Source organism: Perna viridis, chromosome 13 (genome assembly GCF_037379345.1).
Source record: "Perna viridis isolate PV_CMFRI_1.1 ecotype Kerala chromosome 13, ASM3737934v1, whole genome shotgun sequence".
In the NCBI taxonomy this organism is placed as follows: domain Eukaryota; kingdom Metazoa; phylum Mollusca; class Bivalvia; order Mytilida; family Mytilidae; genus Perna; species Perna viridis.
This window is the reverse complement of record NC_142457.1, coordinates 10,463,863-10,477,126: the sequence shown is the minus strand read 5'-3', so window position 1 is coordinate 10,477,126 and position 13,264 is coordinate 10,463,863. Positions and strand designations below refer to the sequence as shown.

General features: G+C 32.7%; 1 protein-coding gene across 9 annotated transcripts in view; it reads right to left on the bottom strand.

The window, feature by feature from the left end:
• Positions 1 to 13,264, bottom strand: part of LOC148599530 (mitogen-activated protein kinase kinase kinase 2-like) — a 60,546-nt gene that overhangs the window by 23,965 nt on the left and 23,317 nt on the right. For all 9 annotated transcript variants that reach the window (XM_088559813.1, XM_088559815.1, XM_088559814.1 and 6 more), the window contains one exon: positions 10,083 to 10,132. In XM_088559813.1, the coding sequence (XP_088415939.1) occupies positions 10,083 to 10,132 (50 nt within the window). The remainder of the gene's footprint in view (positions 1 to 10,082; positions 10,133 to 13,264) is intronic.

Here is a 13,264-nt window from a genome sequence, read left to right as displayed (position 1 = left end):
ATTTTGAACAGCTGACAGGAACATTTTATGAGAACAAGAGGTTCCCAGGAGCCTGAATCGCCCACCTGGTTGAATTTTGCCTTTCAAAGGCAATAAATTTAACAAGAAGTTGTCCAACAATTTTAACTCAAGAAGTCTTTGGTAGGGCTTATCATAAGGATCATTTCAACAATTGAAAGTTTCTTCTAATCTTTCATAGTTTTCAAGATATTGACAGAAAACTGTTTAAAAAAAGTCATTTTTCTCCTTTCAAGGGCAGTAACTCTTACAAGGAGTCATCTGACAACTTTTATCCCTGAAGACTTTTGTAGTCCTAATAATAAGGATCATTTCAGCTATTGAAAGAATTCGGCTATACCTAACGGTTTTGTAGATATATATGCGAAAAACTACTCTCTGACCGCTATGTTCTATTTTTTATACGGCTGTCATGTTTTCAGACAAATCAAAAATCCCCACATCAGTTCTTTGCAGGATACACCAAGGAACATTCATAACAAGTTTGGTTTCAAGTGGTTAAGTAGTATCGGATGAGAAGATTTTTGAAAGAAATAACATTAAAAATAGCAAAAATCGTTGAAAAAGGGCAACAACTCCAACATGGCTATACAGATTACAAGCAAAATTTGACCAGAGATAGATCTCATCATGCTGAACACTTTTACTCTGTCAAATTTAGCTAAACCTAACGGCTTTGGAGATATATGTGAAAAACTACTGTCTGAACCCTATGTTCTATTTTTAGTAATGGCGGCCATGTTTTTAGGCGAATCAAAAATCCCCATATCAGTTCTATGCAGGATACCCCTAGGAACATTTAAACCAAGTTTGGTTCTAATCAGTCAAGTAGTTTCAGAGGAGAAGAGTTTTGTATAGTTGTTAACGATGACTACGGACGCCAAGTGATGGCAATAGCTCACGTGGCCTTCGGCCAGGTGAGCTAAAAATGGGGAAAGATATAACTTGAAAATAATATAAAAAGGCAAAAGATTTCTATATTGCAAGGGTATTTCATACCTAGATGTCAAAACCAGGCTTGATGATTAATAAATTTTTCATGGTATATAAAAACCCACAGAACTAACAATGCTTTTTTGGTCTACATGTACATATGCTACATGCTATATTTTTACCTGACAACTTTCTGTATTTAGATCTGTACATTTGAAAAAAATGTCACTTTAGCCTTCCACTAAAATCAACCAAATCAAGAACAATAACTCTTGCAAAGTGCTAATTTCATGTACAATCTACATAAATTATATCTCAAAAGTGTAACACCCAAATGAGAAACTAAGACTTGTTATGTGGTCAGAACTAATTTTGAATAAGAAATATAAGTGGATTCGGTGGGTTTTTGACATGCATGAATCACTTTCTGTCTGATTTTACATAGATTTCTACCTAAGTACCCAATGGCTAACATAATTAAAGTAATTGGTAGTTTTGAAGTTAGTCCTACTTTTACACATACTTAAACTTCCATATTTTCTTCAAAATTGATACCATCTTACAGCACCAAGTATTCATAATTTCTTGTTTTTTTACCTTGCAATTCTTAAAACAAACACAACAAAAATGACACTGTTGTAAAATTTCCTGGTTTGCATAAAGTAGAAATGTGCCCAAGAAATACCTCCCCCACTAATTATATGTTGACATAATTTCACAAGGACTCCCTACTTTTACTCTCTTACTTGGTTTATAAGCACTTCAGCACATTTTAATTGGAGAATATGAGAAGATTCAAGACAACACCTAATTATTTTAGGAGCACAACTGAGCTGTCTCAGCCTCATGGGTAAAACTTTTAATCTTAGTGGATACTTGACAGACCAACTCCTATTATTTTTACCGTATCAGTTTTACAAGGCTGTAGGCTAAAAACCACTAATTCCACTTTCCATAGGCTTCTATTGCTAATTTCACAATATTCAATGGCTTCTCTGGACTTTACCTTAACTTTAACCTGCAGAGGACTATATATCAGCATGATTCTACATATGTCAGCTCACAATCCTCAGAATGGCATGTGGGGTTAGCAGACTTGCAGTGCAGTACTGGTCACCGGAAGTGAAGGGTCTATAAATAGCATGGGAAATCCCAGTGTTTTCACAAGATAGGGGTCTATTTAAAAATCATTATGGAGATTAGGCTTCACATCATAAGAAGCAAAATGCACCTATAAAATGTACAGAAATGTTTTTCCTTTCAGAAACTGTTTAAATTTTTTAAAAAAGATGAGAACTTTTTTCACAGCACTATGAGGAACAGGAGTAATTTCTGCGTAGGACTATTTTTGCGTACGTTCCGAATGCTCATTGGTTGAATTGGTGGTCTGTAACCTAAACAGTCACTTTTTGTCTTAGAAAAAATAAATAACTATACAGGTATCTTCCTACACACATACTGAATGCATTTGCAAAGTTTCAGTGAAATGTGACAAGCACTTTTTTAAATATTTGATTTTTAAATATAGGGTAACCAAGTTGTGCGAGCAAAAAAGTGACAATATTCTACCATACTTAAATGCATTAAATATTTGCAAAGAACTTTTTCTGACTTTTCAAATAAAAAATATCAATCACAACTTGTTTTTTAACAATATTAATGAAGAAATAGTTTTAAAAGTAATCATTTTCTGAGAAATTGGTCTATTTTTAAAAAATTATTTCTGACATGCCTCCCCCTTTTTCTTGATCACATGTCAAAAATCCTAAATCTTTAAATTTTCACAAAAGGTGATATATTTGGCTTTAAATTTGTAAATACAGTGTTTTCACATTAAAACATGACCAGTAAAGGGCACCTAAAGCAAAAAAAGGACTCAATAATGGATTTTCCATGTTGCCATAGGGGAATGTTGATATGGCCTTAACCGCAGTAATGAAAGTGAGTTTTTCCTCATTTCTAACCTAATTTTTGCTCAAATCTACACAAAACTTGATTTCAAGTGCTTATTACCACCATATTTAGGTAAATATAGCCCTCAAAGTTTAATATTTGATATTTTTACTAAATTTTCTACACTTTTTACAAGATAGGACATAAAAATCAGCCAAAAAGACCAATTTTCCATAATTTGGACCTATAACTTAAAAAATGCATATTTTGAAGGATTTTTGTAGTGTATTCCTCTCATGGCAAAGTTAACAAGATCTTCAAGTAGTTTAAAGCTATTTCAAGAAACTTTTCATTTTGCCATGGCTTCAACTTAAGGCTAAAAACCACTAATTCCACTTTCCATAGGCTTCTATGCTAATTTCACAATATTCAATGGCTTCTCTGGACTTTACCTTAACTTTAACCTGCAGAGGACTATATATCAGCATGATTCTACATATGTCAGCTCACAATCCTCAGAATGGCATGTGGGGTTAGCAGACTTGCAGTGCAGTACTGGTCACCGGAAGTGAAGGGTCTATAAATAGCATGGGAAATCCCAGTGTTTTCACAAGATAGGGGTCTATTTAAAAATCATTATGGAGATTAGGCTTCACATCATAAGAAGCAAAATGCACCTATAAAATGTACAGAAATGTTTTTCCTTTCAGAAACTGTTTAAATTTTTTAAATAAGATGAGAACTTTTTTCACAGCACTATGAGGAACAGGGGTAATTTCTGCGTAGGACTATTTTTGCGTATGTTCCGAATGCTCATTGGTTGAATTGGTGGTCTGTAACCTGTAGTATGGAACTTCTTTTTGAGGGGACAAACACTATCCAAGCATATAAACAAATGTTCCACGTAGATAAATAGCTGTATATCAGGTGTGGGTCATCTCTACACATTTTTTAGGGTCCCAATGGTTTTAAAAACTATCCAGACATCAGGTCTGACAAGATGGTAGCTGATATGGGACCTGATCTTGTTTATGTCTGACAGTCAGGTAGGTCTGCCTTGCTTATTTCTATTTACAAGGCTGAGCTGACAATAGGGAAGTCTCTGAAAATTTAGACCTTACACAAAGGAGCAATACACCACTTTTGTATGTACATGTATGATAAAAAGACATCTTATGAAAGTAACAGTTTTATACATATAATATGTATCGGAGAGTTCTTCGTGATGTCATCACTTACCTGTGATTTGGTTTTGGTTGGCAAAAAATCCATTGAGTGGTATGGGGCACTTTAAATCACCATAACTTTTTCATTTTTAAAGATAACTGAAAAATTCTTTTGGTTCCAAAATTTGCTATCTTTTTATCCATGGAATTTTAAAATAAATATTCTGTAATAAGACTATATGTGCATAAGATTTTAATTGAAATTTTATAGGAAAATAAAGGTTTACATATAAATATCACCACAAATTTATTTTTCAAGTAAAAGAGTTATAATTCACATTTAAAATATGAATTATTTTATCTGAATGAAACATTTTACAGAACCAAAATTGGATATAAAATAAAACAAAGTATTGGGATTCTGATCATGAAATGGTCAATTGTTTATTTAGTTGTTTATTTGCCAACCAATTTGACACTTAATGATATGCAAATTAGTGAATATGACATCACTAATGAAATTTGGAAACTCTCCTATTAGGAAAAAAACTGAGGCTATAGGGCATTAAAAACTTCAAAGGCCCTTACATAATAGAAATCTCAGGGTCAAGCTATAAACAATCTGCCCACATCTGCCAACAGGTGACTTATTTACTACTGATAACTACATCTAATCCATAAAATATAAAATGACCTCATAAACGTACACCCACAATAGGGTGAAAGTTTTATCAATGTGTGGTGTAAACTTTCTAGACCACAAACTTGTATAGAGTTTGCTTTTTGCATCTAGTTCTTTGTCCAAAATAAGTTTTTATTTTTATAAAGCTATTGAAAATTTAATGAAAATCTGTCTGGATATACAGGTACATGTATATGAAAAGGAAACTAGAGAATGTTGGTGGCCCTTTCAGACAGTTCCTAAATTCCTAAAAACAGCGAGGGCTACAAATATACAAATCATGAACATTTAATGATAACTGAATACAATGGTAACTGAACTCCATTTGAGTACTAAATAATAAGTTCATTTAGAAAGGTTAACCAAGATTAAAACTTTAAAAATGTAGTGTTGGTTTAGGCAGTTTTTCAGTTTATTCAGGATTAGACACAGACAGGTTTCACTTAAAATTATAAATGAACTAGCAACTTGCTTATAATTTCATGGCAAAATCAGGGAACAAAAGAAAAAGTAGAAGGTAGACTGATTAAAAATTTTCATTTCTGAAAATAGAGTTGCTGTCCAATTTTGCTGGTTGACAGCTTCTATTTACATCCCTGCTAATACCTTAACCTGATCTGATATATTCATGTATGTATGGTGTGATATTTTCTACCTATGAACATCACAACATTTACACTTTACTTCTGTACAAATGATAGCTTTCATTAACTTAAAAACTTTTCCTGACTATAGTATAAATAATCCTTTAAATATCATTCAATGCATATATGGGCCTTGTTCCTAAGTATTTTGGCAATACTATCTGTCTCGTACCATAACCATATTTTAACTAGACTAAAATATTGGACTTCTTTCTACTTTCTGCTGAGGAATATTTTTTTTTTAACTCCCACATATGTGATAACTATTTGGCAACACTTTCATCTTTATAACATTTACAAAGGCAATATTCCAAATCACTCATAAAAACCACATAATGATTGACTATCCTTTCCAAACAGTCCCAAAGTATTCCAGACTTTATACACAACTTAAGGATGGAAACCAAACGAACTATGGCGACAGGGTTAAGAAAAATAGAAACTCATTCAATTAAAGTGGGCAATCATGACTCATTGGATGATGAGGGATGGACAAACAGACGAACAGACAGAAAGTCTATTAAGCTCCACTCCATGTATGTTGGAAGGGCATAGAGAAACACTATCATATCAAGTGAGGATCCAAAGGGGGAGGGGGACACCCTTCTCTTTATGCTGGAATTTTTTTGTCAATTATTAAGAAATCACTTGAGCAAACCCATATTTTACCAGTCAGTATGCCCCCTTTTCGGAATTTCTGGATCCACCACATCGTTTTGCCTTGACTATATATATATATTATAGCCACTACAAAAATGGCCTTGAATTAATGAAGCTAATTGTATTCTTTTTCAACTCAAGTGCTTTGTGTACATAAACTGTTTAGACTTTTCCTTGTTATGCAACACTAAGATCGTTCGATCATTTGATACCGAAAGATTACTGGCTCATTTTTTTTTATTTCCCTTCACGCCATTGAAAGTAAGTACTACATGTACACAAATTAAATATTGGTGAGGAAGGAATAACGTGACTTCAAACTGTGGATAATCTCTGCCTAAAATTTCCCTCAGTTAACCATGTTATGGAAAATGGAGTGGGAGAAATATAAAGGTTCAAGACAAAAGGAAAATTTAGCCTTAAAAAGTGATTATAGAGATAACAATATGGAAAGAGTCCTCCCCTCTTCACCATCCCAAGTATAACCTTGACCTTAACCAAAAATATAACCTTAATAAAAGGAATCGAATAATAACCAGCTGCCTATAGTCAACAGACAATACTTTTCAAAAACTACTGCATTTTAGCATAATATTTCTCCATTATTGTCTAAGAATCTATTTTTTTACACATTTTAAAGACCTTCCCTTCATCAATCATCCTTTTCTTCTACACAAGTATCAATCAATATAAAAAGTATATCAATTCCTATATTTTTACCAAGGATTTGCATCATAACATTGCTGGTTGCCAGAGATTAAGATTTACAAACTGCAGTTTCCCACACTAATCTTCTGATTATCATTGATGTATATTTCTGCAGTGTACTGCATGATTCATCCCCATTTACCTTAAAATTGGGTCAAGGTAATTAACGAAAAGGTGCAAAATACTTGACCAAGTTTTCCCTGGTGATACAATGTATTCTTTTCTCTCAAACATCATGGTTCTATTTAGCTGTAAGTAGGGCACATAAGTCAAATTATAAAGTCGTTAATTAGAGCAGAAGGATTCATGTTTTCACACCTGAATTAGCTAGAGCCATTAGATTTTATTTTGACTGTACCAGAGTTGACCTTTCATCATTTTTCAATATTTTTTTTTAATTAGGTTTTTATTCTCTTACTCTTGCAGCACAAGTCTACAGTATAAATTGATCACCATGTCTGTTCATCTGTTTCAAAACTTCAGATCCAAGAAGATACCTCAAGGTCTGCTTAAGTTGTTAACAATAACTGATAAAAATTCACAATTTGTGGCTCTTTTTATTTCAAAATGTTGGTGCTGCTCCAGCGTTAAACTCTAATAATCAATAAATCAATCAAAATTTCAGTACATATATACATTGTATAAGTAGGTTTTTAAACTCCACAAATCATTCTCTAGTTTTTTAAATGATTTCTGCTATTCCTTTCAATCTGTATCAGTTAGTCAAAAACCAGTAAACTATTCAGGTCTGATGAGGCCCATGATTTTAATGCTCTCAGTATAGAATTCATAGTTCAGTTTTGCCTACAAAAATATGCCTCTCCCCAGATCAAAATTCAAAGGGATATAACTCCAACAAAATTCTGTGGTGCATAAAATACTGGTAATAATCCATAACTACAAATCATATCTTATCCATCTTAATGAAATTTAGTGAAGTAGATTCCAAGGAAATGAACTTACAAAACTATGACAGACATATGGACAGGGAAAAAACAATAAGTCTCCCACTAAAGTGAAGTGAAACATAATCACTAAATAATTCACATATTTGTAACCTTGAACTACACCATGCAATCTTTCTCACCAAAACCTGTTTCAGACATGTATTTCATTTAGTTTATGTAGCTGTTTGGTTTTCACAAGGTTCAAATGCACAGATACTGATTGGAGAGGAAATTTAGAAGATACTGGTTTTTAAACTTCTTTCCAGTTCATTCAATATTGGGATTAGAAAGGTATTCAGTTAAATCACGACTCAGATTTGAAAGGTTTTCTGATAAATTCTAATAGGACATGCCTCAAAGCTCTACAGACCACATGACCAATATCATATATGTTTGACAATCTCTTTTGCGATGCCATATATAAATTTTATCTAATTTTACAGACATCACAACAGAATTTTACTCCAAAACAGTCACCAATTCATGCAACACATTAAAAGAAATAAGAAACTAGTGTTATAAGAATAGAAATAAATAACAAAAAAAGTCCATTTTATCATTATTTTACCATAGGATGGCCATGTATGTGGTTATTTAACCCTGGCTGTCCCTCCGGGTAAAACAATGTGACGTAAATGGCCATTCCAAGGTAAAACAATGATAAAATGGAGTTTCTGTGATTTATTTATTAATTAGAATTTAGATTCGACAGGTTTTTTATTATACAAAATTTGGATAAGACAGGTTTCCTGAATTACAATGTACGCATAAGGTTAAACAATTGAAAAGAATTTGGATAAAACAGGTTTCCTGATTAGTCAGAATTCCGATTAGACATGTTCCACTGCCTTACCATCAGGCACACTGGCATCAAATACCATCATCATGTACATGTAGTTGAATCTGATATAAGAACAAAAGAAAAGAGCCTAGTGAAGTTCACTGGCCTGAACTAAGTACAAATAAACACTTCTAATCAGAGTTTCTCAGGAAATACATGTACATGAAGCTGCATGAACCTGCTACAAGAATAAAAGAAAACCTCACAGCAAAGGTCACATCCCATCAGAAAATCAACATACCAAGAGCTAATAGCAATAAATCTTTTCTCTTACAGTTCTAACCCTTAATACATGTACATGCACGGGGTGAACCGTGATTTTGTATTTTCTACCAGACCTAAAAATAATTCTTAGGACCTACCACAGTAAATATCTAACAAATGCATACTTTCAAAAAGATTTCAAAGTGCAGACAGCTTCCATGTTATGTAGATAAAGTTTACACAGATAATATGACCCAGACTTTCTTTGTTTTCTTCATTGTACCTAGATCAAAGAAAACTTCTCTAATCTAGAAGATCCACTGTTTTACAAGTTCAACTGGTAGATTTGAGAAAACTTACTCTAAGGTTAAGTATAAGGGAAAATGTTTTGAAACAACTTTGACACCCCTATTAGTACTTTCCCTTCTGAATCATACATTGGCACTTCTTCTGACCCTCCTACATTATAATCATGGCTAAGTAGTGCATTAAGTTGAGGAAATGTGGAATAACCAGAAGATAAGTTCTCCTCTGCTTGTTTTCCTTAGAAGTAATATACAGTGTAAAAGATGGGGACTTGCTCACTTGCCTTGCTTAGTTGTAAATGTCAGAGGCAAGCGGATCATAATAGTACATGTACATGTGAAATATAACTTGCCTTCAGATCAAATCAAGAACTTGAACAGGGAGACCAATAGCATGCAGTTATTTCTAACAATCATATAAAGCAACTCATTAAAGATTCCCTACAAAGTTTAATATGAATATTGACCACACTGAATAAAAAGCAGAAAATATCATGATTTAAGTCTCCAGAGTGATACAAAGACACAACCAATATTGTTTATCATCTCATATATAAATTTGTCTAAACAACTAGATCCATCAATTGCTCATCAGCCAATCAGATTTGGTTTTTCATGATTTTGAAAGCATTATTAAAAGGGAAAACCTTGAGGATTCTGAATAAAAAGTAGAATGGAGTGTTGCAGTGACAATTGATAATTTTTTCAAGCTTGTCTGTAGAAGTCAACATGTTTGGCCTGTATGCACTCTAGAGATCATTTATTTGCCATATGATATCAGTGAAGTTAGAAAGCAATCTGATCAAGGAGTCACTTTGATTATTATGTCCCTAACCTGACAGGCTAGGTCACAAACTATATCTTACACTAAACTTGTCCTACACAATTAAACAGACTTATGCTAAAATAAATATGACATAGTATGATGTAGAAGCAAGAGTATTCACAAGCTGATCAGGCTACTGTACATGAAGTTGTCACCAGCATTCCCAAATTTTATTAGTCTCTAGCTACATGTAGTAGTGGGATAATGCAAGAATCAAACCCTGTACCCTGTAACTTCAATTATATTTCTAGTTACCTTTTTTCTCCATTAAATTCACACTTGATTCTCAAGGCTTGTTCTCTTTTCTGGAATAAAAACAACAAATATTTGAGAACTAGCTATGATTATAACAAGAGAACAAGGATTAATTTCAAGAATTCAATTTATCTAGACAAGTTTATTTAAAGGATAAAATGAACAACCAAAGCCTGTGATCTTTGAGTACATGTAATCTCTTGTCAAAACATTGAGTTTAAAATGTTTTACTTCTAAAAGTTTAACAAGGGGTAATACAGACAGGGGGATGCAATGATGGTATTTGTACTAAACAAGCTGCTTATGTGTTTTTAGTGTAAAAACCTGAATGACAGCACATAAAAGATATCTAGTTGTTAAATCTTTTCACATGTTCAATTTAATTACATTACTTCTACTTCAATTTCAAAACATTTTCTCACACAGCTTTCAAATTGTCAAAAGGCATACAACTTTTTTGTAAATGACGTAACTTATATAAATGTTCATGTACATATGTTAATTTCCATTTTTTTCATAAACTGGCATAATAATATTGGCATCTATAATTTACATGAAGATTAGTTGGGTTTAAATCGGAGCAGTTTCATCTGAATAATTTAATCAAAATACAGAAAACTTCCTGAACCATAATGCTATATTAAGGCAATGCATAATTAGTGTACCTTATTTACATGTACTGATAGGTACAAGGCCATCCAAAAAAAAAAAATAGTGTTTCTCAGACATTCTTAGAAATAAAAAGATATTGTTTGCAGAGGTAAAATGACAGAGATAAGGGATAGGAAAATAGTTGGACCTCTCCCCTTAATACGAAAAAAAATTGCTATTTAACCAACCCCCACCTTTTACAAAGTTTTGAATCCTCTAAAGACACAGTGGTATACAATGCCTCAGGGTCAACACTGCTCAATTAGAATTTATCAGGTCTCATTTCAAGTTTTTGTTGAGTAAATGAACTGGTTTCCTTCATTTGTTTTACTTTTAAAGCCAATACTTACAAAATTTGCTCTTTTTCCTTTCAGATCTATAGTTTTTTCCTTCCAGACCTAAGCTTTTGACAAACTTTTTCATATATTAAAATCTGCAGGAAATAAGGGTAAGACAAAACCTTAAGACAAAAGACCTTAACTTAGTCAACCAAATTTCTAATCCAATCAGAAAATGTTCAATTTCTCAAAAACATTTTAATCATGCAAATTCTGATATGCTGTACATGTGTTTCAAGGAGTAACCTCTGATCAACAGCATTAAAGCATTATACAGAAAAGAAAAGAACTTGTGTAGTAACAATATTAAAGATAACAAAGACACAATATTTCACAAGTAAAATACTAATTTTCTAGATTTTTGGGGGGGGGAGGGGCTGAAAACTAATATAAATTTTGAATGGCCTAGTTTTTTCCTTTCAGACCACGCAAACAAATCAGCAATGACTAAAAATTATTTATTTTTATGCATGTCTGAATACCATGTATACAAACTGAGTAAAGTTTAATCAAAATTTTCCAACTGTGTCCGTTAGTACATTTAAATTCTTAACTTGTAAATAAAATCACAAGTAAATATTTTCTTTTTCTCACATTGCATGTAGTTTAAAAGTGATACTTATCAAGGATTTTTGTAATAAGAAGCCTTAATAAAATATTCTTCCTTAAACATTGGAGAGGCACTAAAAAAAAAATGAACATAATTACTTAAGGTACATCATATAAAATCTTTCTAGTGCTTACAGAATGTCTTCATGAAAAACAATATCAGGGCTACACCATCTTCCTTAATCATAATTTTAATCAGGCCTTAATTAAATTAGAATCAACATAGAGAATACCCTACTCTTCCAAAAATGAGACTTTGACATTAATTGCAAACCCCTATATTGGATTATCTCCCTTTGGAGTATCTAACCAGAACTTTGATTAATCAAAAAAACCTGTCTAAATGGAACCAATTTTTTAAAGTCAAACAGGGGTTCTGTTTTGACAGGTTTCACTGTATATTTCTTTGCTATTCCACTAACTACTCAAGATAAAAAAGGGCCCTTCTATAAACAACAGGCTTCCAGGAGCCTTATTTCGCTCACCTGGTTAAATTTTTGCCTTTCAAGGGCAATTACTCTAACAAGAAGTTGTCCGACAATTCTGACTCCATAAAGACTTTGGTAGGACTTATCATGAGAATCATTTCATCAATAGAAAGTTTCATTTTATCTATTATAGTTTTCAAGATATTGACTTAAAACTGCAAAAAACATAACTTTTTGCCTTTCAAGGGCAGTAACTCTTATATGAATTTCTCTGACAACTTTGATCCCTAGAGATTTTGTAGGCCTTATAATAAGAATCATTTCAGCACTTGAAAGTTTCATTCTATCTATCAAAGTTTCCAAGATACAGGCTGAAAACTGTCAAAAAAAAAAGGAGTCATTCTTCACCTCTGAAGGGCAATAACCCTTTCATGGAGTCGTCTGACACCTTTGATCTAATGTAGACATTTGTAGGCCTTATAATAAGGATATTTCTGCAATTCAAAGATATTGGCCAAACCTAATGGTTATGGAGATATATGCAAAAAACTACTGTACGACTCCTATGTTCTATTTTTAGTAAAGGCAGCAATGTTTTTTAATCGATCAAAAATTCAAATTGTCTTTTTGTTAAGGATACCCTAAAAAACAAAAATACCAACTTTCATTGAATTCTGTATAGCAGTTTTTGAGAAGATTTTTGAAAGTAATAACATCAAAAACAACAAAAAACATCCAAAAAGGGCAATCACTCCAACATGGGTCATCAGATTTTCACCAAATTTGACCAGGGTTAGATCTCATCATGCTGAATACTTTTACCCATTTCAGAGTTTGGCTAAACCTAACAGTTTCGGAGATATATGCAAAAATCTGCTGTCTGGCCCCTATGTTCTATTTTTAGTAATGGCGGGCATGTTTTTCAACCAAAAAAAATCCAAACAGTCATTTTGTGCAGAATACTCTAAGAAACAATCACAATAATCTTCATGCAAATCTATTCAGTATTTTCAGAGGAGAAGATGTTTGAAGAAATTATTAATGACAAGGACGGATGCCAAGTGAGGGCAACAGCTCACCTGGAAAAAGCCTTCTGTCTCACAGTTTTATTGCCTGCCTGATGGCCTCTTAACAACTGGGTTTCAATATTACCTAT